This window comes from Apus apus, chromosome 3 (genome assembly GCF_020740795.1).
Source record: "Apus apus isolate bApuApu2 chromosome 3, bApuApu2.pri.cur, whole genome shotgun sequence".
Lineage (NCBI taxonomy): Eukaryota > Metazoa > Chordata > Aves > Apodiformes > Apodidae > Apus > Apus apus.
In genome coordinates, this window is record NC_067284.1 from 41,672,119 (window position 1) to 41,694,950 (window position 22,832).

Genomic DNA, 22,832 nt, shown 5'->3' on the forward strand with positions numbered 1-22,832 from the left:
CTCCTCCGTTTTGTTGTGGTTTTTTTTTCCTTCTCTCCCTGTTTTTAGTTTGGCTAACCTTTGGGGAACCAAAGTTTTCTTCTTCTCTTTCAGCATGAAGATGTCTTCTCTAAGCAGCAGCTCTATATCTACAAGAACAAAAAGCTGGCTACTAGGAAAACTTCTCAAGCCTCAATCCATCAGCATCAGGAGGCTGAACGTCAAACAAAGCATCATGCTTTCAGGCACTACAGAAGTGAAAGAAAGAAAAATAAAAAGGAAGAAAAAAAGGTGCAAGCTCTGCATTATTTTTCTGCTTAGCCCATGAAAAAGAATCAGCCAGAGAATTCTCAAAGAAGCAAAATTTAAAACTTATTTCAAATCACAAACATTGACAATTCCACTTGTGAATCTCAGAAATCATTATATGCTTAGAATTAGTATATTAAGTTGAAAGACATGCCGTTCCCCATTCATACCCAAGCAGTTGGATTCTGCTTCAGAAGAAAAATTCCATTCGTTCACAGCCTTGGAATTCAACTGGGGCTTCCATAAGAAATAATAATTAGAGCAGGGAGAGTTCTGCCTTGAGCCAGTGCTACTCCAGTAACTCAATAGAATTTCACCCATTTATTCTATATATTATATTTGCTCTCAGGCTGGGAGACAGAAAAATATGTACCTAACACTCAGTTTATTGTCTGACTACCAGGCGATAGCCATTGTTTCACATTTGAGCTTGGGGGGGGGGGGGGGCGGAAAAAAAAGAAAGAAAACCACACTTGTTCACTTATCTTTCAAGACAGCCTACAAAGTGCTGTTTCACCTCCTCACGCAACAGGTCGCAGCTACATTTCTGCTTCCAAAGACTCTCAGTCCTACAGAAAAGTCACCAGGGCCCCCGAGTTCATACAGCATTTTGTGGCAATACGGTATTTTAACACAAGAGATTTAAAACCTCAGAGCGAGCCCCAAGAGACAACTTCCCAGCAGCTCGGATTAACCAACAGAGGTCTCGGTCAGCGGAATTCGGTGGCAACCAGCCTGTTGCTGAGGCCTGGATGCACTCACACAAAGGCATCAGCACGCTTTCAGGCTCGGGTTTTATCAATGAACTGCGCAGATTCCAGGCGCTGTTCCCCCTGTTGCCTAGCAGAGGAACACTCATTGAGGCTTTAATCACAGTTTAGGTGCCACAAAGGAGGGAACCAGAAGACAGGACGGCACAAAGTAGCCCAGCAGCACATCAAAGAGGCGGGAGCTGTAGCTGTGCCCGGCCTCATGTACATTTCCCCACCTGCCAGCAGCTGCCAAGAAGGGCACTGCTCTGCTGCTCATCACGGGAAACCTCGCAGGGGGAGGCCAGCTGTAGTCCAGGATGCTGCTCTGATCCCTATCACTGCTCCGAGGGGAAGGACATGTGGGGGTCTGCGAAGAACAACCAGAGCCCTCTGCTCAGGATCTCCTACCTGCCCATGTACAGGGAGGATGCCTGTGACAAATCATATCCTTTTTTTTTTTTACCCACACTGAGGGAAACAACCAGAAAGTAGCACACCACAGTGATACAACAAGCCTCAGGCCTGAACGCAAATCCTTTACCCCTGGCTTCAGTAACTCTGAAATTCTGGCTTTGTCAAAAACGAAAAACCAAAAAACCACCACAGAAATCCGAGATACAAAGCAAGTTTTAGATCATCTGTGCCTCCTTCATCCTCCTATCAGCACAGAATTATTTCTTCCACGTGGGTTTGGAAGGGCTTTCTGTGATTTAATTTAGTTGGTATTATTTTTTTTCCATGAAAGACTAGCCCATATTCAAATAGGTAATGGCATCGAGTCCCATTTCCTATTACCCAGCATGTGCATCTATCCCATTAGTCCTAATTATGCCTTTTTTGAGATGTCCCCAATGGCTTCTGCTATAGCACAGAAAATAAACAAGACTTTCAGATTTTCTCCCTTAAAAGTGAGTAGCACAAATAGGTTAGCTAGTACGTTATTTCACATTCTTTAGCCTTCCTATCCCCAAAATTATTATAACCTCTTTTCTAAGAGCATGTTGCAAGAAACACAAAAACAGGAATTAACAGAAAGAGATGATATCACAAAAACCTTTACCAAAGGCACTAAGGAGAAAATTTTATTAAAAACTAGGGAGCTTTTTGGGGTTAAATCAATCTTTGACATACTGGAGGGTGCAGATTATCTCCAATGCATTTTGGGGCTCATTTTTCTCCTAAATCAGCCAGCAAAATTCAAGTCAATACATGAAGTAATATTTTATTTTGAAAATTAATATATCTTGTGTTAGACTTTTTACTATAGTCCAGGAGGAACAGGCAGGTTTTGTGTTGAAGGTAGTTTTCATGAGTATGCCATGCCACCCTACACAGATACCAAAACACTTAAGAATTATAGACTTTCTGATTTCTTGACCTATTCCAGCCATTAGACAAGATGCATTTGTCAATTTTTCCTGCTTCCGCAGCGCCAAATTCAACAAGCTTTTCTAACACACACTCCAAACTGATCTTTATTTTCTATATGTTAAGGACAATTTTTTTTCAAATATTTGAGACTGAAACTTCAGGCTTGTTAGCTGCAGTTAACGCAAGCTTATCAACAGTTGTCTCTTAGTCCAGGTAACACTGTTTGCTGTAGATTTCTGTTGCCTGAGATCTGAATCTCAATATTTTTTGCTTGACAGGCTTATAAATGCATATATTCTGCTATCATACCATGCCCAGACCACTGCATTTGTAGATGGCTATTCCACCTCTGAGAGGAGATAAATTTGTGTTCCATCACTTAAACAACACAGATAACCAGTGCCTCAGAGACACAGAATTGTTACATGGAACAGAAGTTTCCTCAAGCAAAGAAGGATGCAAAGCAGATACCAAAACATACTTGCAGACAAGTCTGGATATGAATCTGAAAAAAAACCTGCACAGGTTATTACTGTTTCCAGATAAACTTTTAAGACTTATTATGAACATAGTACTTTTGGAGCTTTTATACTATGCTGACTCTCAATTTTACCTCTATTTAAAAAAAAAAAAGTACAGTTTATTTAGGACTATGTCAGTGTTATTGTTACAAGATATTCCAATAGCAAAAAAGCTGAAAGCAGACAGTGAAGCTTTTGGCAGAGTTGCTTTTCCTAATTTTTTGTTTGAAGCATGTGTGTTTACATGATGAGTTAAAGCAGTGAAGTATTTCAGATGTAATCCTAGAATACCTACCAGGCTACAATATTAATTTAAAAATAACAGTGAAGGGATAATTGTATATAATCAGGCCATACAAGTAAATGAGGAGGCAGCTTATTTACAGAGACTAGTCTGTTGGCAAGAAAGAAAGCATTACCAAAATGAAACTAATAGAGAACTCAGTGCCAATATTATACATAATTCAATAGCATCCCAATTACATTGCTCTTTTATGTTTTCTTGAGCTGCAGCGAGAGATGTAAGAGGCTCTTCCACATCTGTGCCATGGCCTTTACAGCCTCTTATTCTCCTTCACCATGGCTGTTTCTCTCACTTGCCAGCCAGCATTTACAGTAAAATTAGAAGCATTTATAAATATACTTCCTGGGTTTCCGTTGTTGTTTTTTTTTCATTAAACAGTCAAAGTCTCCTGATGTAGGCCTAGTGTTTGCATCCAAGGGGGAAAACGAGAGGCAAGGATTATCTGTCAGAATGTGGGTGAAAACTAAAGAGACTTTGTTCTATATTCATACCATACATTCTAATTATCCCACTACAGCAATAATCTTGGCAGCTAGAAATAACTTAACAAGGATATATGTGAAGTAGCTCAAAACTGTTCTTCCACTAGAGAGGATGGTGTGCCCCATGTGGTTTTCTCTGCAGCTGGAAGATCCACAGCCCCAGGAGCAAGACACCAGAACAGCAACTCAAAGCCCTGCACATTGTGGCGACTGAGAAGCTGCTGCTACAGCCATCATTTCCAATCCAAGGGTTATTGTCACACTGAACAATCTCAACCACAGAAAAAAAATAATCTTAATGTTTGTTTTTATTTTTAACCAGACACGTTTCTTGTGTGAGACATGGTAAACAGATTAAAGCCATGGGACAACAGACCCAGCTCCCTTCTGCTCCTCAAAGCCCCTTCAAGTATGCACGTGTTTAAGCAGAGCCAAATACCTGCACAAGAGTCCACAGCAGTCAGGGGAGAGGGTACAGGCTAGCAATTCCTCCCAGCAGGCACCAAAAAGCAGCTGTGCTATTTCCATCTCAAAACCCTGAGCATTTGACCCTTGCCTAAGAATATTTTCTTTCTGGGACAGGCAAGGAGAAGAGGCAGCCAAGCTGGGGAGAAGAACGGGAAGTGCAGTAGTGGGTGCGAAGGGGATGGCAGCCACACAGGGAACAGAGTAAAAGGGATGACTAGTGCTTCACAAAAACAGAGCACTAGAAAGACATAAAATAAAACACCAGCACTGGCCCCAAGATTGGTGGGAAGGCACAACACTGCGGGTGTTACTGCAAAAGCTGTCCCACTTCAGCTGCAGCTGGCAGCTCCTGCCAGGCACCATGGTGGCTCTTGCCAACTGTTTGGTGGCCTGCAGGTGGTGGGGACCCAGGGCTTTTAGCAGAGAAAACTCAGGGATGGACCACTCCACACACAAGACCAAGTTCTCCCCACCTCACCAACCCTGCTGTTCACCCCCATCCCTGGTGCAGCTCAGCTTCAGCAAATGGGAGACTGCAGGAACAAGCAGCTACCAGCTCGCTGACACAATACTGGAGTATAGTATTATCTTAAAAGACCAGCTGATTTTCCTCTCTCTCTCCACCTTACACTTTTCAAAAATAGGAGAAAGATCTGTCAGTTCCACCACATTCAACAAGCAAGCACCTCACACAGTAACTTGCTTATGTGAGCAACACAAGTGAGCTCTCCTTCCCCAGACACATTGGTTTGAAGGAGCCCATGCAACAACACTGGGCCCCAAGGCCACTGGGACATGTTGGGGCACATCAGGTGGCCTTTTCAGCTTCCTGTCTTCTAAGTCCACCCTCCATGTCCAAGCAGCTTTCCACCAGAGTAAGCTTAACAGTGATGGTCCTGGTGGCTGCACTGCTGCAAAAGCTGCTGGGATTTACTAGGCTGGAGAGGACAAGGTGGTATCCATCGCTCTCAAACAAGAGCACGTTTCTTCTTTGCCTCTGCTGGCAATGCAAGAATCTACTGTACATTATTCAGCTGGGCTTCAAGATACCGTAACTGAAGAGAGCTGTCTCAGCTTCCTGCTATTGCATTAGGACTTCTCCTCCTGACCTCCACCAGCCTCCCTGAAGGCAACCCCACTAGGATCTTGGGGGAGTTTCACCTAAGAAAAGCCCTGAGAACTTGGGCCATCATTTCCACAGAGGGGTGCCATACATAAGATGAAACAGGATTGTATCTTCAACCAGTTTATCAAGAGTAGTACTTGATGCTCCTCGAGTGCTGAAATATCAAAAACAGAGCACGCCAATGGCATGTTCCTATGGCCCTGTAAATTGTATATTCCTCTGTCTGTGAATAGTGGGACTAATGACCCAAAACCAGGACATACATCATGCACTGAGTGTACACAGCTATTAACAATACTGATAATCAAAGCTACATAATCAGTTTTATCACAACATTTGACTCTGAGCTGGCATACCAAAGAATGCCAGCATCTTACCTATCTGCAGTAAAAGTACTTGCAAGTTTCCATGCACGTGTTGTGTATATGAATGTGCAAGTATCAAGGTAACATTAATGTTAAAACAGACTGTGCTGAATCATACCCACCCCTTTGTTTAACACTAAGGAAGAACATTGTACATTTGATAACTTAGCACTTTAAACTTGTTTCCATTTGTGGTTTTTGTTGTGTGTTTTTTTGTTTCTTTGCTTGCTTTCTTTTCTTCCTGAGAAGCAATATTCAAGGTAAGAGAGACTTTAATACTTCCAAGGATAAAAGAACTTCTAAAACACTGGGCAGATTTTCCAACTATTCTAATAATCCACTGAGGAAATTCAGACTGCCTTTCAAATGAATGGGGCTTTAACCTACACGAAGACTTTAGAGAAGAATTTGTGTTCACCACTGTTGAGGTTTCTAGAATAAAGACACAGTAATCATCTCCTATTTCTCTCTCATTACCTATGAAAACAGAGCACAGCCTTGCTATAGCTGGTTTTCATTCCCATCATGGTTACATAAATACATACAAGCCTCACAGTAATTTCCAGCTGCTTTTTCCACAGCACACAAAAATAACCAAATGCATACAAATTAATTGTCTGGTGTAAATCTTCCAATAATAATTATTATTAATATTGTTGCTGTTATTATTATTATTTTTAAAAAAATCCACGTGCACCTTTCAAAGACTATGCTTGTTACATTTCCCAGGCACACATGATCTGCTGGTCACATGAAGGTTACATGCACAGAGCTGGAAGGCACCACAACTTACAACTTTGTCTATTTTGCAGTTGTTCTTTGCAAAAGTTCCCTGTGTCTCAGCAAGCCCAGGAAGGTGAAAGCCAGACCAACAGCACCTACCAAGTTATTCTGGCTTTTTCACAAGTAGGAAGAAAAAAAAAAACAAAAACAAAACAAAAACCCCAACAAAAACATAACCAAGAAAAACAAACCACACATTCCCTCCCGCGTTTTGGGGTAAAATCAAATAGAAAGGTGCCTAAGGAGCAGCTTTAACTAGTGTGCTGGGCAATTTATAGGGATTGACACTAGTCCTTAAAAGCAGCGATTAATTGCTATGGTAACCAGGGCATCGCACCACACACACTTGGGCTGGGATACAGGGACTGCAGTGTGCCCTCTTCCCCACACACGCATCTCAAAAGGGTGACAGGCTCCTCGAGGGGCCGCATTGTTTGGATGCAGTTAATCCCTTATAATAGACCCTCTTCACTGGGGATGGGTGACTCTGCCCATAGTCCCCCTCTTCCTCTGTAGGAAATCTTGTACTGTGGTGCTGCTGTGGCTTTGGAGGGTGGCTGCAAGCAGGAGAGGGAGGAAGGGGAACTGTTGGACAAGCAGGGAAAACACAACTGGGGTACCATGTATTTTGGGATCCAGGCTGCAACTAATTTTAATAACACTTAAATGTTAATAAATGTTAATTTTAAACACTTATTCTTTTGCTGCTATCACCTGTCATAAAAATAACTGGCCAAGAAAATTAAGCACAGCTTTGTATTTGTTAAAAGCTGTATAAAGTGCAATGTCTGAATTAATTAATTATTTTTAAGAGCAAATCACAACCCAAAGAGGCTTTAGGCCCTGATCAGGAATTTCAATTATCACTTCCATCTTTTTTCAATATCACAGGATCACAAGTTTTCCTCCTTACTTCGGTCTGCCTGTGTTTTTGGTGCTCCAAATGCAACAGCTTTACCTGCTACAGGAGAGGAGAAGGTGTGAGGCAACATAGATAGACTGTGCAGCCCCTTTCCACAACACCATTGAACTCTGACAGGAGAAAAACATGCCAGGACAATACTGGGTTGGTTCAGGAAGCAGGACTAGCAAATGCTCACTGCCAGAAAACTGTCTCATTGCAGCCTGCCTACCCAGAAGAAGCTCCGGCAGGACTGCTCCCTAGATGATAAAATTGGTGAATGCTTTGCCCTTAAGAAATTATTTCTGTACCTGGAACCATAGGATTGCCCATCAGACCACTCTCCCAAAGGCACAGCTTTTGGGAAAGAAAGCACACTGCTGCTGTCTCTAGGGAGAAAGAGAAGAGAAAAAGAGAGGCCAGGGAATGGCCATAGGCCTCCGAGGTCACAGCAGCCAAATAAAAACAGCTATTCACAGTGCACTGTATACAGGAAGGCTGTAATACAGAGCATGCCATGGCAGAAACCAGTTCAGCAGCCACTCATCAATTGCTACTTTTCTAATCAGCAGCAACAGAGAATCCTGCACACCTTGCCAGAGAGGCAAATGTGAGTCATACAGCCCACAGTGGCACTGCCACACAGTACCTAAAATTACTTTAGACCTGCTGAACATGCACCTCTATTTTAGTTATTGGTAAAAAAACAGTATTAGGGATAAGGCTCTGGTTCAATCTTCTAGCAACACAGAAACACCTAGTATGCTTATATAGTATGCTTACATTAAGTACAAATGCTCATCCTCACAGAAATCAGCGCTGTCTAAAACCAACTAAATAAAAGGTACATAAAGAAGTATCACTGTCCATTCAGGGCTGCATCACAACTCCACCATCACCTTCAACAGCATGGCACACAGCAAGTACTTACAGGCTTAAGAGGGCATATTTTTCTTCCAGCTCTATCCAGATTCCTGCTACTGAATGTCTGACCACCTTCCTTTTCCTCTCTGGATACAATCACATCACTTCACCTCTATTTGAGTGAAGAATTAGCTACAGCTGACTGTTTACCAACTGTCAATACCCACCAGGTCTCACCTGGGGCCACCACCACTCTTAGAAACATCAACACTAGGGTTGGTAATAAAGGAGAAGGCAGGACAGCATAGGCAGCAGGAGGCTAAGGGCTCTGGCAACAAGCAGTTAGCTCAAGCACCATATTACAACACAGATGAGCCACATAAAGAGAGATACTTTCCCCTCCTTTCCAGTTACTTCTACCTCCAAACCTTGTTTTTCTCAACTCTTTTGCCCCTGCTCTTCCCTTTTTCCTTGCTCACAGGCTCCTTCCTTTCATCAGTCCAGACTCCAATCAAAAGTTAGCTGAAGATGAAGCAACAACAACCTTTTTCAGCCAGGTTAATTCTCTGCTATTTTAGTGAGCTGACTGTGAGATGTGACAGCAACCAGATCTGGCTTATCAAAAGCAGAAGAAGCAATTTGGCCAGGAGCAGGGAAGATACAGAAGTGAGACCTCCTTTTGGCTGTTCATGAAACTATGATTTAAGAATAAACTCACTCCTCAGCCTTAGCTCACATTTATCTTACCCAATTGTATGAAATGGCTGAGGGCAAAACTTCACATCTGGTAGCTCACTACCCTCTCCCAGCAACTTCTAAGTATTTGTTCAGCAGTGGCTAATTAGGAAATAGCTTCCTCCCACCACCTGAGTTGTTTTTTTTACAGTCTCCAGCCAAACCAAATCAATACATGTGTATGCATATGCTTTGTTGACAGAAATGTCATATATTCACATCACAAATATCCCAGGCAATAGTGTCAAGATGCAAATATCAGAAAATATTACAGGCTCATCACAAGCACATCTCTAGTTCCTTCCCCCTTGTCAGCAAAGTTTCACATACAGCATGGTGAGCTTCAGCCAGGATCAGCTCTTCACCAAATTATCTCTCTTATGCAGCCATACACACACTTCCAATTAAATCAGTGTAACGTCCTAGGAAGCAGGAAAGAAAGTTAGCTCACTAACACACCTTCAAAACCCTGGGATGTCAAATTCTTCTGTGTTTGAGTAACAAGGTTTGTGGCATCATCTCCAGCGTCAGGACAGTTTCAGCAGCCTCAGCCCCACTTTCTCTCCAGACCCTTGTTTTCACCCCTGTACCTGCCTCCTCATCATGCTAGTCCATGTATTTGTAGCCACATAATAAACTACACTGGGGAGACGATCCATCTGAAAATACAACAACAGAAACATTTTTCCACCTTTTTTTTCCCCATGTGGATCAAGCCTCCAACCTGTCTCTCCATGCCACTGTGCAAACATCTCTACCAGCACAACAAAGTGGGAAGGAGGCTGAGGATGGGGACAAGGGTAGGAATGACCAGCTGGGAGTGGAGCAAGGAGCTCTTCTGCCACCTGCCAGAGCTGCCCTCTGCAGCCTGTGCCTCATCAAACACTTTAATTGCCAGAACACTGCAGGTCTCTTGGGAAACCTCCCCTTGTATTCTGACAGCAGGTACCTCAGGGAAGTTAGCAAACTTCAAAAAGACGCCACCCCCTTGTCTCCCAAAGCCCACACATACTGTGTACATTAGTCATTTTGTTTTGTGACAAATGTTTGTCCATAAAGTTTCAGAGAAGCACTACTGTAACTGCAAACCAGATGCTTCTGAGTACTACACTGTATTTTATGGCACTGTATAGCATTTACAAGCATTAACTAATCAAAAGCTCTTCCAGGTAGTTAAGTTTAATTATCCCCATTTTACAGGTGCTGAACGAGACCCAGGGAGGTTGAGAGATTTGCCTAAGGCCAAAAAACCAATTGGTGTCCAATCCTGGACTGTAAATCAGGAGCTACTCTATGTAACTTCTTCCTGAGCCTGTCATTGCAGCAGCAGATGAGTTGCCTTCATCTGCTGCTGCAATACAAGCTTCTCCTGAAAACAAAACAGGCAAGAGCCCACCATTCCCTGCCCTATATTGCAACAGGTTGGTCAAGCTGGCTTTTGCCCACCAGCTCTCCTATAACTTAGTCAAGTATAGTCAACATGACACAAATCATCACACTCTGGCTTGGTCTCAAACCCCACGACTGCATCAGGCAGGCAGTATTCACAGGGCACCTTTCCATCTTTCAAACTGATGCCTACTTCTGCATCATAATTTATATGATGGTTTTTGGAGTGTTTCTTTCCCCCCCTTGGTTTTTCTTTATCAGCTGACTAGTCTTTTTGTGTGTGCTGCTGCTTGTTTTTCAGGCTTGAGTTTTTAATACCCAGCAACTGCAGTAGTGCATAAGCAGCATCTACAGTAGCAAGAGTAAGTCCAGACCAAAAAGGGGTGAGATGAGCAGTGTCCTGAGGGGATACAGCAACACTTACTAGAACACAACAAAGGCTGGCTGGAGAAGAGGTAGTTTTAGGGAGCTTCACCTTACAGACCACTGGATGAAACACTATCTCTGTGCACTTGCAGCTGCTGGAGATCTATCCACAGAAACGTGCTGAGCTGCTTTGCATTGGGTTTAAAGGCTGGGCTGAGGTCAACTCATCTCTGCAATTTTCTTCCTGAGAATTACAGAATATTTCTGGTCATCCCAATGGAAGGAAGGATGGTATCTCCAAGCAACACTGGTGCTTCAATGGAAACAGAAATGCCAGTGTTAGAACTGCCTGAAGACTGAACTCAATTGTCAGTGCTTTGTATGTCTTGAACTGGCTGTGCGAGCAGAGGTGAATAAACAGCTTTCTTTCCCTACACTTTCTCTTGCCTTGCCCTTGCCTCCCTTATTTCCTACCACAAGCCTTCAGCAGGTCCCATCTGAGCTTTATGTTCCGGAAGTAAATGAACAAGCCCTACACCAGTTAACCATTTTGGCTGGTCTTCATTACTGCTCCTCAGATAAGCACCACTGCTTCTAAGAGACAAATGCACGTGAGGGAGCTGCTTGAAGAAAAACAAGCAAATACACTCCATTTGGCAGGCAATTTAGCTGTAAGTTACATTTGTACTTTTGTTCCCCTTCCTGCTTTGGGCCTGTCACACAGAATAGCAGCAAGAACACATCTCAAACACTAGGTCTAGTCTCAGAAACCCCTCATCTTGCAAACGCGTAAGTTTCCAACTAGTCCTAGTGGCTACAGCACGGTCACGACTCGTTTGATCCCTGATGCATGGCATTTTGCTCAGAGCCCACATACAAAAAAGAATCATTAAAGGACAAAGAAGAAAGACAAATTTTAAATTGTTGGAGCATATGCTTAAAAATAAATTGCAGCTAACTGCTCTCAACTGTAACAGTATTTTGGATGTTAGCAAGACCATTCATAAATGAGAAAATACATTGGTATTGATTCTGCAGGGTCATGTCTCAATACATCTATAGGTTGTAGAAGTGTAGGAATATATCTAATAAATTAATCTATTTGAGTAATAATAAGTTCCATTAACACAGTAATACCTGCCAAATCAATATGTATGAACAATTTCAGACATCAAATTTCACAGAAATTCTTCTATGAGCTAGAACGTGCTAGAATTTATTTAGTTATAATGGGACATTAAATTTGGGTAACTTTAGTAGTTCACCTTAAAAGATCTCACACACTTACATAAACACACACAGACACAGAGTCCTTTTTTCAAGTGAACTATTAGTGAAATATTTGCTATCTCAAACTCAAGTAAACTCTTTAAAGCAGGAGAAACTCTGAATCCCACAGATTTTGCTTGATTAACATAGATGCATTGTAACTCTTCCATTTCTGGCAACCTTCCAACCTCTGCATGGCACCCCAACCAACCTGCCTCATTGGTCACACCAGAAAAGGAGGAGCTTGCATCTGACCATTACATATATTTGGGTGTCCACTCACTTTTCCCCCACCATGTTAGATGAAACTTTCTGGAAACTCCTTCTGCCAGATGGTACTTTATCCTCATATCCAGCCTGATGAAAATTGTATCTACAATATTAAAGTTTTATTTCCTTCAAGTATCAAATCCCACAACCATTAAAACATTTTCCAGCTCCCTGCTCAACTCTTCCCAACCCACTTGCTATTTGCCATCCTTCCTCACTTTTGATCCACCCAGGATAGTCCCTACAGAGCTCAACATACCAGCAGGAGAGAGTTAAAAAAAAACATAATCAAAAGCATTTCATATCTGTAGCAGCAGCAGAGAGAGAAAAGGGAAGGAGCAACAGGAAAGAAGCACTTGCTCAGCTTCTAGTAAGAAGAGATTTCAGAAGGTAAATGGCCCAAATCAGGCTACAGAAGCCACTGAAAACATGGAGCTATTTAAACTCCATAAAATACCTGGGCTTTGAATAATCACAAGGTAATTATTTTAATTTTATTAAGTATTTTCCAGTACTTGTCTCATCATCATAGGGGGTGAAAAAGCAAAGATCTATGCAGAAGAATACTGTACCCTGGGATAGCCACAGAGACACCAGGGTGGACAACTTAAAGATCTAAATCTCAGTAAAAAACAGAAAGCGCAGGATTGGGTGCAGCTTGTGCCCTATCCTCTTTGGACCATTAGGCCACTACCTGTCAGTCATTTACTCCAGGACTTGCTGGTCTGAGATTCAGTCTTGAGAGTTAAACATCTACTCTATTCTTTAAAAAAAATTCAGAGAGTATTCATCTCACTTTACCTCATAGCCACCACTCTCATTCAGCCCACTTCCCTCAAGCTCCCTCCTCAGCTGAGGGTCTGAGCTAGCAGCCCCAAGGCTACATTAAGGATTAGGATTTTAGTTATTAGGCTGGAGAGATCCAGGTGTGGAGTGGTGAACCTCTCTTCCTCTTCATAAAGGTTGATGAAGAGGAATCAGAGCAGGAACAGATTCTGGTATCTCCCTCCCACACTGCCAGGGGATTCCTCTTCCCCTCTCAACTAATTTTCCATTTCTACCCAACAGAAACCTTAAAAAAGTCATGTCTTATCAAAACACTTGGCAGATGAGACAAAGTAGTGAGAACGAATGTGACACAGAAGACAGCACCATTTTGAAATCAATGCAGCCTGGTAAAAGACCTTAAAGCAGGTATCTGGACACACATGCAACAGTTTCTCTGACAAATGAAGACCAGAGAGGCTAAATAGACTAATGGCCATCACTATAAATGTTTCAAATTTTGTTTTTGTTCCATCGCCAGCTAATACTCGCTTACAGGTTGCAATTAACGCTAGGGCTTGGGAGGTAATAACTATGGTCTTGCTACAGGACATAAATTACCTCATTTATCTCTATTAGAGATGCAGCAATTGTTTTGAGCATAGTGTGCTTTTGTAAATTAACACCTTGAAGTCTGAAATGCCTTGGCAGATAAGATGAGCAAAAAAGGATCTTCTGGTTCTGAACTTTTAAAGTTCAAAACTTCTCCCATTTTGCACTAGGACAAAACTGAGACCTTTTGAGGTTCTTCATCCCAAGAGAACCTCAGAGCCCATATGCTCATGGCATCCCTCAGAGATGCAGCAAAGCTGAGTTAAACGTGGTCTCTTACATAAGCACTCCCATCACCAGATTGCCATGAAGTCTTACTCACTCTCCATCCAAAAAAGTCTAGTCTGGACATAAGAAAACTTGCTGAACATGCAGTGTTGAGAAAGTCGCATACTTCTTGCCAAGGTTTTGACTCATCTGTCTTTTCTGACAGGAAAAAAAGGTATAGCAGAAGAGAAATTTCCCGATCTGGCTCTTAAGTTCCTACATACCGCCACAGGTCAGACCTATCTGAAGACAGAGCTTCCTGGACCACTATAGGTAAAGGCATTGTAAGAAAGCAAGTGATCACCACGCCAACAGAAAACTGAAATTAAAGTCCAAAATGACTGCATAGGCTACAAACAGCAGATTGGCTCAGCAAGTATCTCTTCACTCCTGTGATCAATGACAGGACTCAGGGAAACGGCAGAAAGCTGCACCAGGGGAAGTTTAGGTTGGGTATCAGGAAAAGGTTTTTCATCCAGACGGTGGTTGAGCACTGGAACAAGATTCCCAGGGATGTCACAGCACCAAGGCTGCCTGAGTTCAGAAGCGTTTGGATGATGCTCTCAGACAGATGGTGTGATTCTTGGGGTGCCCTACAAAGGGACAGGAGTTGGACTCGATGATCCTGATGGGTCCCTTCCAACCATATGGTTCTATGAAGTATCACTGGTTTTTTACAGTGGCACCTACATGGCATCATTTGTGGACAGACCTTGCTGGTGACTACCCCATCTATGAAATTATTTGGGTAACACTGTGTACTGTGGCACATCCCAAAAAGCATGTGTGCTCCCTGCAGAGGTACAACATTGTAGTGCTGCATGCCTGCTCTCCTCAGACACTGCCGGCCAGGGGAGATGCTCCCTCCTCTGTCTCTTCCTCTTTAGTTCTAGCTGTAATGAGGAAAATGTGATGCATGGGAGTAAAACTCACTATTCCAATCATTTGGTGTCTCTGAGAAAAAAAGACAGAGAGAGAAGAGGTATTGAAGAAATGCCTTCTTAAATCATGAGATAAATGGTCAGAGAAAGTTGAAAGACAAGCTTCAAAACCTGTGTTTTCAGTAAAAATCCCAGAGAGACAGTTGATAGACATAAATAAGCAGAGACAGGTAGATTAGGCGATTCACAACATGAACTTCACAACCACCGATATTTACACACTTTACAGGCACAGCAATTTATGAGTCTCTATACAGCTCTCCTTGCAACAGGTGATTTCAGCAGAGTTCAAGCATGGGGTTTCTGTTGTTGGGTTGGGGGGGCATTTTTTTAGTGTTTTTTTATAGTCAGGCTTCTTTAGCAAGTTCTTTTTCTTCAGCTTTCCTAGTAATTAGCCCTAATCAGTATTCAAGTGCTGATCTGTAAGGCTATCTGCTGACTTAAAGGAAGGGAACACCTCACTAATAGCCCCTGTGTTTCCCTCTGCCTGCAGAAACAACTACGATAAGGACAGAGACTCCAGCCATCTCCAAAGAGACAGAATCACAAAGAACCCTTCTGATTGCTGCTGGCATCTGGCCTTCCCCTCATTAGCACATTAAAGCTGCACTGTCCATCCCATAAGAGCCACTCTGTCCATTCCTCCAGCTTTCTCTATGCAGTCATTTACAGCTCGCCTCCTGACGACTCTGTGACTCCTTTGAAAACCCCCAGCCCCCCCAGCTCAAGAGGCAGTAACCCCTTCCCAAAGCCTACGGCACAGCAAATGTCAAAAATTCCCACTTACAGACAGGCACCCAGCAAATACCGGCCTTCTGAGTGGCATAGGTAGACAGAAGACACCCACATATTTTGCCTTGCCAAGTCCCCCCGCCTGAGAAGTCTTTTCTCAATCAGTATGTGGGCTGTTTGGTTCAGGTTACAATGCACTTACTGTATCAAATCACTCCACTTCAGACAATTCCTATTTCAGAATACAAACAGCAAGGCTTGTATCTCCTAAGGTACAACTTCTCAGGAGCAAGAGTGAGGCAAGGGGGACAAAGCTTTCTGACACTGACTTCAAAACATGCTAGGAAACCACACTCCAGACACTTTGAAACCATAGATCGACAGACTCCCACTACCTGCTACAGAAGCAACATGGGAGCTTTATGTACTTTAGCTCATATTCACTCCTAAATTAATGGATTTTAAGTGTACTATAGCATGCCAGTAAGTGTGCATTCACTGAATTAAGTTGTTCAGAATGGAAGTTGAAGAGCATCTTTTTCTCCCATTTTACAGGCATTTCCTTTATGTACCCTAATTACTGGGAATGTAGCAAATTCACAGAGGTCACCTACGTTCAAAACGGTGATTACAAGTACACTAATGAGAAAAGGAGACAGTGGACAATGTTTTAACAGTTCATTTCTATACTCTCTGCCAGGATGCTTTCCTACAGGCAGATAAGACCTTTCAAATTCCCTGACCAAAAAGGTACTAACAGGTACAAAAAGCCAACCTAGTTGCTTTATCTGTGCTTTGAACTCATCTTCTTTGACTTACTTCAGAATGGTATAAATATTGTTACCTAAAAGGAGAGCGACAGCTACGTGAATTGGGCTCAGACTCATTCTTGTACAGTCACTGTTATTCTGGGTGGACTTTAAGAAGCTATTTGTACTTTTTAAGAATAAAAATCTCAAAGGAAGCCAATCCTTTTGTTTTGAAGAAGAAAGCAAAGCAACTGAAGGTTATGAATACTCAACTCTTTTTTTCGATTCTGAAAATGGTATGTTTGATTCTTGACTTGCTTTTCATTAAGGAAAAATGTCATATATTATCTGGTTTGTTTGCCTCTCTGATCAGTCAGCTGAAAGACTTGCTTTGGGGCAATGAAATACACGGCCTCCACTTCATGATTATTCAGCTTCAGGTTCTTTTTAGTACATAAACTCCCTCTGTCTAATTTACTATGTGGATATGCATTATTTGAAAAAAAAATAATTTGGTTATAGCTTTTGATACTTGCAGTGTCATTTCAACCACTCTCATCTCTGAAGAATGAGTAGCTTTGGCACACAGTTCAAGTTCAAAGTACTCAGACTGTGCCCAAACAGCCAGGCTTTCTGACAAGAAGAATCCAAGTTGCTTTTCTTCATATGATTTTGGTCAATAGATTACTGTTTGATTAATTATACTTACTAGCAACTTTATTTTTTCTTCCTTTTCCTACAAAATATAGTGATAAGTAGACCACCAAACAGTGGCTTTATGCACAAGGCTAAAATTTATCTGAGAAAGTGAGTAAATGGGCAAAGAAGGAGACAGAGACTCACACTACTCCAGAGAAAGCTTTTGCAGTTCACCAATGCAGAGAACATAATGACAAAGCTATTTAAAAGACGGCGTGGGACTGAGTGCCTGAAATTACTCCTATTCCATTTTCCGATATCAAGGTGAATATGTCTCTAATATTTTTATGTGATATTTAGGAAACTTCTGAAAAATACGAAGTGACACTTAGCAACAGAGAGCAAGAAAAAGCATGTGAAGACATCCTTGAAACAGCAATACAAGGCATGCCTAGATTTTATAGCTAGTATTCCTTAAGAAAGTACTAAAAGATAGAAGTGGGTAAACCCAGAAAAAATGTATGTGCTGCCCAGCTTTCTAAAACAGTTCTTATCAAGGAAAGCAATAAAATAGCAGGGCCTCAAATGTTATTTTGGAGACCGAAGTTCATTGACACCAGCTATGGTATTTTTTGTTTCCCAGAATAATTGGATTTACTTAGGTAAAATGATTTTTCATAGTATATAAAGATATTCACTCCTTTTCATTGCAGAAGCTTCATTTTCCCTCCTTGTCCTGATGTCTAGGATTACAGAGATAATGTCCATGTGTAACCAGGTACCTCATCTGCTGGCTCTCATTTAGATAAATAATTTGTAAGATTCCCCCAAGGAGATGATTTGGCAACCTGTTCTGCTTTGTTTCAGCAGTGTTTATTCTCTGCCCAGTTCCTCTAAGGAGGTGATAATCAGCCTTCTCAACATGAAATCAACCTCTAAGTTAGCTCAAAAGGCTTCAGGAGACACAGGCAGTATTTTGCAGATGATTCTCTGCTCTTGACCTTTCCCATCACCCCGGGAATGCAAGGGAGGGAGACAAGCCACCACTCTGTGCTGAGATACAGCCACACACAGCAAGTTCAGACCCACCAACAGGTATCTCTGAAATACACAGGTGCCAGGGTGAAGGCATGGAGAACCACAGAACTGCAAACCACAAGATTTTCTATTTTTCTCTTGCTTCCTGCTATAGGTGGGATGATATACAAAACAGGTGAATCACTGATTATTAAGTGGTCCTCTACAAGCAGACAGAGGTGGTGGAGTCTAATTTTGGCCTTGCAGAGGCTGTGGGGAAGCAAGAAAGCAACTAAGCAGCTGATATTGTTCTTTCTCTTCCCTGCAATATGGCAGGGCAGGGTCATCCAGGAACACCTGCTGAGCAAATGTCACAAGGAAGGTGCGAGGCAGGGCTCTGCAGCTGGGATTCATGGACCATGGGCGTGAGTCACAGGTCCAGGAACGTATTTGCAGTATGTTATCACCACATTTGCCTTTCATGCAAAGGCAATACAAACTCATCCTCTCCAGACTTCAAGAATAACAAGAAGCTTGCACCAGGTCCTGTTCACCATCACTGGTAGCTCAAATTTTCTATCCAAACTATTCCAGTAAATCCCACTCTTTCACTGAGCATCTCCAGACCTCCATGATTCTGACCCTTCAGTTTTATGCTTTATTTTGGTTTTCTGATATGGCCAACTTTTTCACAGAGTTTGGCCTTTGTTGTGATCACTGAAACAGATTTTTACAGTCCATCAGCTCTGCCTTCTGTATTCTCTCTCAAACACCCTGGGGGGTGGTTGTTCCAGTGTTTCTCTATTACCTCAGAATCTGTTGAGTGAACAGGCAGGAGAAGTTGGAAGCTGAAGTTAAAGTAAGTTTCCACAGCTTGTAAAGCAATTTTAAGAGGAGCCTTTGAAGGCAATTCAGAAATCACCACGTGCCTGGGTGACCAAACTACTACATATAAAGTGAGAGAAAAGTGATGTCCAGTTTCTGTCAGTGTCTATCCCCATTTTCCTGCTGTCTCATTTCCTCCCTATCCATACCAGAGTCTCTCCCCTCTCTGGGCACAGACGTTTTAGTAGGACCTGTTGCAACAGGACTAGAATAAATGGTTTTATACTAAATGAAGACAGATTCAGATTAGAGCTCAGGAAGGCTTTTTTTCACAATGAGGAAACACTTGAACAGGTTGCCCAGAAAGGAGGTATCTGCCCCATCCCTGGAAACATTCAAGGCCAGGGTGGTCGGGGCTCTGAGCAACCTGATCTATTTGAAGATGTCCCTGCTGACTGCAGGGAGGTTGGACTAGATGACCTTCAACATCCCTTCCAACCCAAACCATTCTCTGATTCTACCAGCTACAAACAGGTTTCTAGCAACTCCAGATGTTGCCAACCTTTATAGTTTGTTCATCTGCCTGAGAAGCAGACTTTGTCTACCAGAAAACAGAAGCACAAGCTCAACTCAGTGAATCAATCAGGAACCCTTCACAAATGGGTATCAAAGTGAAGGCTGCACACAAAGTATGGACAGCACAGAAACAAAGGTAGCACTACCTTCTTCAAGTAGAAAAAACATTAACTGAAGGAGTCAATGCTTGGTTTGTTCTGTTCTCCTACTTCGTTAGGGATGTGGCATACACAGCACTTCCTTTCCCTTATACATTTGCACGCGGTTGTTTCCAGAGAAGATGAAAACACATCCATTGTGTCAGAATTCACTTCACTGTGTCAGGATTCATTTCACTGTATCAACAGAAATACTACATGAAAGCCATGAAGTTACACAGCCTGAATCCTTAGTTGCCATGTAAATTTGAAGGAAACCTAATTTGGGCAAAAATTCCCTTGATACAGACTTTGGGATGGGCTACAGAGTCTCTTACACAAATAAAAGGCTGCCGTAAAATGCCACAGTAACAAGTCTTCGCCCTCTCCATAAATCGCGTATGTCTGAGAAAAAAATTACTCTTGTTTCATGTTTGAGGAGTGGAAAAGAACACGTTTGCAAAAAAGTGACTGGGTTTCTGTTTGTTAGGGTGTTCCTCTGGTTAATGAGAGATCTCATTTCTAGATTCAAGATTGTGAATCAGAACAGAGACTTGGACTTTGGTCGCCAAAGCCAATTTCTGTTCTTTTCCCCTTAAAAAAAAAAAACATCTATATATTCTCATTTCAATCATATATATAACAATAAACACTGATTTGACTCTTTATCTATGGCTGAGAGTCATATATATGCATATGCATGGCAACTGCTTGAACTGTATGAATTAATTCAACACCTCCTAGCCACAAAGACTGTGGTCAATTTGATGGCTGACCAGAAGTCACTATTATCACCCATGAACTGGAGTTTCTGTATCCGATTCCCTCACATCTTCATACATCTCTTGCTGCCCCTGAAAAACTTTTCTCTACTGCCTCATCTCAGGGCTGACACACACCTCAGGATGACCAAGCAGAAGGACAGCAGGATTCTGCAAGCACAAGACACCTAAGATGACAGAGACCACTGGGTTAGGAAACTGAGGGAATGCTACTAAGAGTTGCAAATGTTGCACTTACAAGAAAATGTGTAATTGAGTTCGAGCTGAAGCAGCTCTTACTTGTTTCAACTTCTTTTGAATCCTTCTCATGCTCAAATAACAAAAGATAAATATCTCCTTCCTTATTGATGCTTTTAAGGATCCTCCTAAAATCGTAACAGTTAATTAACTGCATTTAACAGCAACGATCTGTAAGCAATCAAATACCTTCAGGTATTTGTAACAAAGATAGTAACAATGGTAATTTCCTAATGTTTAAACGCTTAAAGAAATCAACGAGCATCATCTTCAGAACTAGCATATCCAGATAGAAGAGCTGGTGTTTTTCCTAGTAGCTTGCCCATATTACACGTACTATAAACTAAAGCAGGGACAATGAGGCTGACACTAGTATGCACCTTTCCACTGCTGCTCACAACGCTGCGACTGCTCTATTCAGCACGCAAAAAGTCATGAGGCAGAAGCGATGGCTTCTGCTGGCTTTTCAGACATTGAGCTCAGAGGCTCCTCCTGGAGAAGCGCAACCAGTTAGGCTCGGATAGACGCTGTTTTGTAGTAAAAAACCTCAGCCCTGATCAAATGCAGTGCAGAAGAAACACCTGGCAAAGAGGAGCACGTAAAGGACTTAAGTTAAGATGGCTCCAGTGTTTTCCTGTGCGTTCGGCGCAATAATTTATCCCAAATATTCAGCAGTTTTCCTGTCTTTGCACCGACAATTCTCAGACACGCACAGGCGAACCGACCGGCCAGCCTCTCGCACAGCATCCCGCTCCTGAAGCCAGAGCATGCTTCTCCCGACCCAGCCAGCTGGTCGGAAATCGGGCAAACACTCCACCTGGGCCCACCCGGGCACCCCGGAGCACCGGGACAACCCCACCCCCGGCGGGTGGGAGTGGCCGCCCCTTCCCCACCGCCCGCGCTCCAACTTCCCCGGCGGTGCCTCCTCCAGCGGCCGGGATGCGGCAGCGGGGACGCCGGCTTCCCCCTCCCCGCCGGCCCCCGCCTGCCCAGGGAAGCCGGGGCAGGCTGGAGGCGCGGGGCTCGGCTGCGGGGGTGTGTGCCTGCGGGCAGGGCAGGTGCGACCGGCACCGCCGGGGAGGGAGCGGGCCGGGGCCGCGCCTCACGCCGCCGCCGCGGAGTCAACAAAGAGCCGGGGGAGGCTCCGCGGCTTCAGCGGGGAGAGCCGCTGCCCACCCAGCCCAGCCCAGCCCAGCCCAGCCCAGCCCAGCCGCCGGAGCCTTCGCGCCCCTCCGCTCCACCACGCCGAGGGGGCTGGGCCGGGGCTGCCCCGACGGCCGCCCCCGGGACCTGCGCGCCCGAGGGCCAGCGGCGGCAGGGCGGGGAGCCCCGCCGAGCCCCAGCCCGTCCCCTGGCCTCACCTGTTCAGCACTTTCCTGATCCTCTGGCGCACGCTGGAGGAGGGCGCGGAGATGCCGCTCCTGCCGCTGCCGCCCTCCGCCGGCAGGTTCTCGATGGTGGCCACGACATGGCTGGGCTGCGGCGGGGGGTGCGGCGGCTGCGGCGGGGGGTGGCGGGGGTGGCGGTGGCGCTCGGGGGAGAGCATCGCGGCGGGGCTGCGCCTCAGCGGAGCGCAGGGCTCATCCCGGCGGGGGCTACTGCGGCTGGGGCTGCTGCCGCTGACGCCGGCGCTGGCTCCCTCGGCTTCCGGGCAAGCGCCAGACCCTCGCCCGCTCCTCCCTCACTGCTCTGCCATGCAGCGAGGGGCGGGCTGCCACCGCCAGCGAGTGCCGCTTCACGGCCGACGAAGTGGCAGCAGTCGGGCGACCCTCCTCCTCTTCCTCCTCCTCACACACACACCCACCCCCACCCCGCGCCCAACCGGTGCCTCCCCCCCCACCCCCTCCCCGCCGGAGCCGCCTCCGATCCTCTTTGTTTCCCCCCCTCCCCCGCACCTCCCCCGGCCCAGCGCACGGCTGCCGGCTCGGCTCGGCTCGGCTCGGCACGGCGGCAGCAGCGGAGCTCCCCTCGGAGCCGGGTGTGACGCGCCCGCCCCTGCGCGCCGCGGAGCCGCCGGGCGAGCGCGGCGGGAGCCGCCAGGAGGCGCTGGCGGGGACGGCAGCGGTCCCGTCCGTCTGTCCGTCTGTCCCCGCTTCCCCGGGGGCGCCCGCGGGGCCCGCCCGAGCCCCAGCGCCCCAGGAGGGGCGTCCCGGCTGACCGGGGGGCCCCGCCACACGGGCTGGTGCCGCCGTCCCGCCCCCCCCCCCCCCCCCGCCTCGCCAGAGGGGAGTGCCTGCTCACCTCCAAACTTCATCTCGTTGAGCATTGCTTGGTTTTCTTTTGGGGTGTTTAATTGCCT

The 22,832-nt window shown here is 44.6% G+C and overlaps 1 protein-coding gene across 1 annotated transcript in view; it reads right to left on the minus strand.

The window, feature by feature from the left end:
- The window catches only part of SLC35F1 (solute carrier family 35 member F1), a 244,956-nt gene extending 222,877 nt beyond the window's left edge, over positions 1 to 22,079 (minus strand). The window contains exon 1 of the mRNA XM_051615587.1: positions 21,895 to 22,079. Coding sequence (XP_051471547.1) covers positions 21,895 to 22,079 — 185 coding nt within the window. The remainder of the gene's footprint in view (positions 1 to 21,894) is intronic.
- Between the last annotated feature and the right edge of the window lie 753 nt (positions 22,080 to 22,832).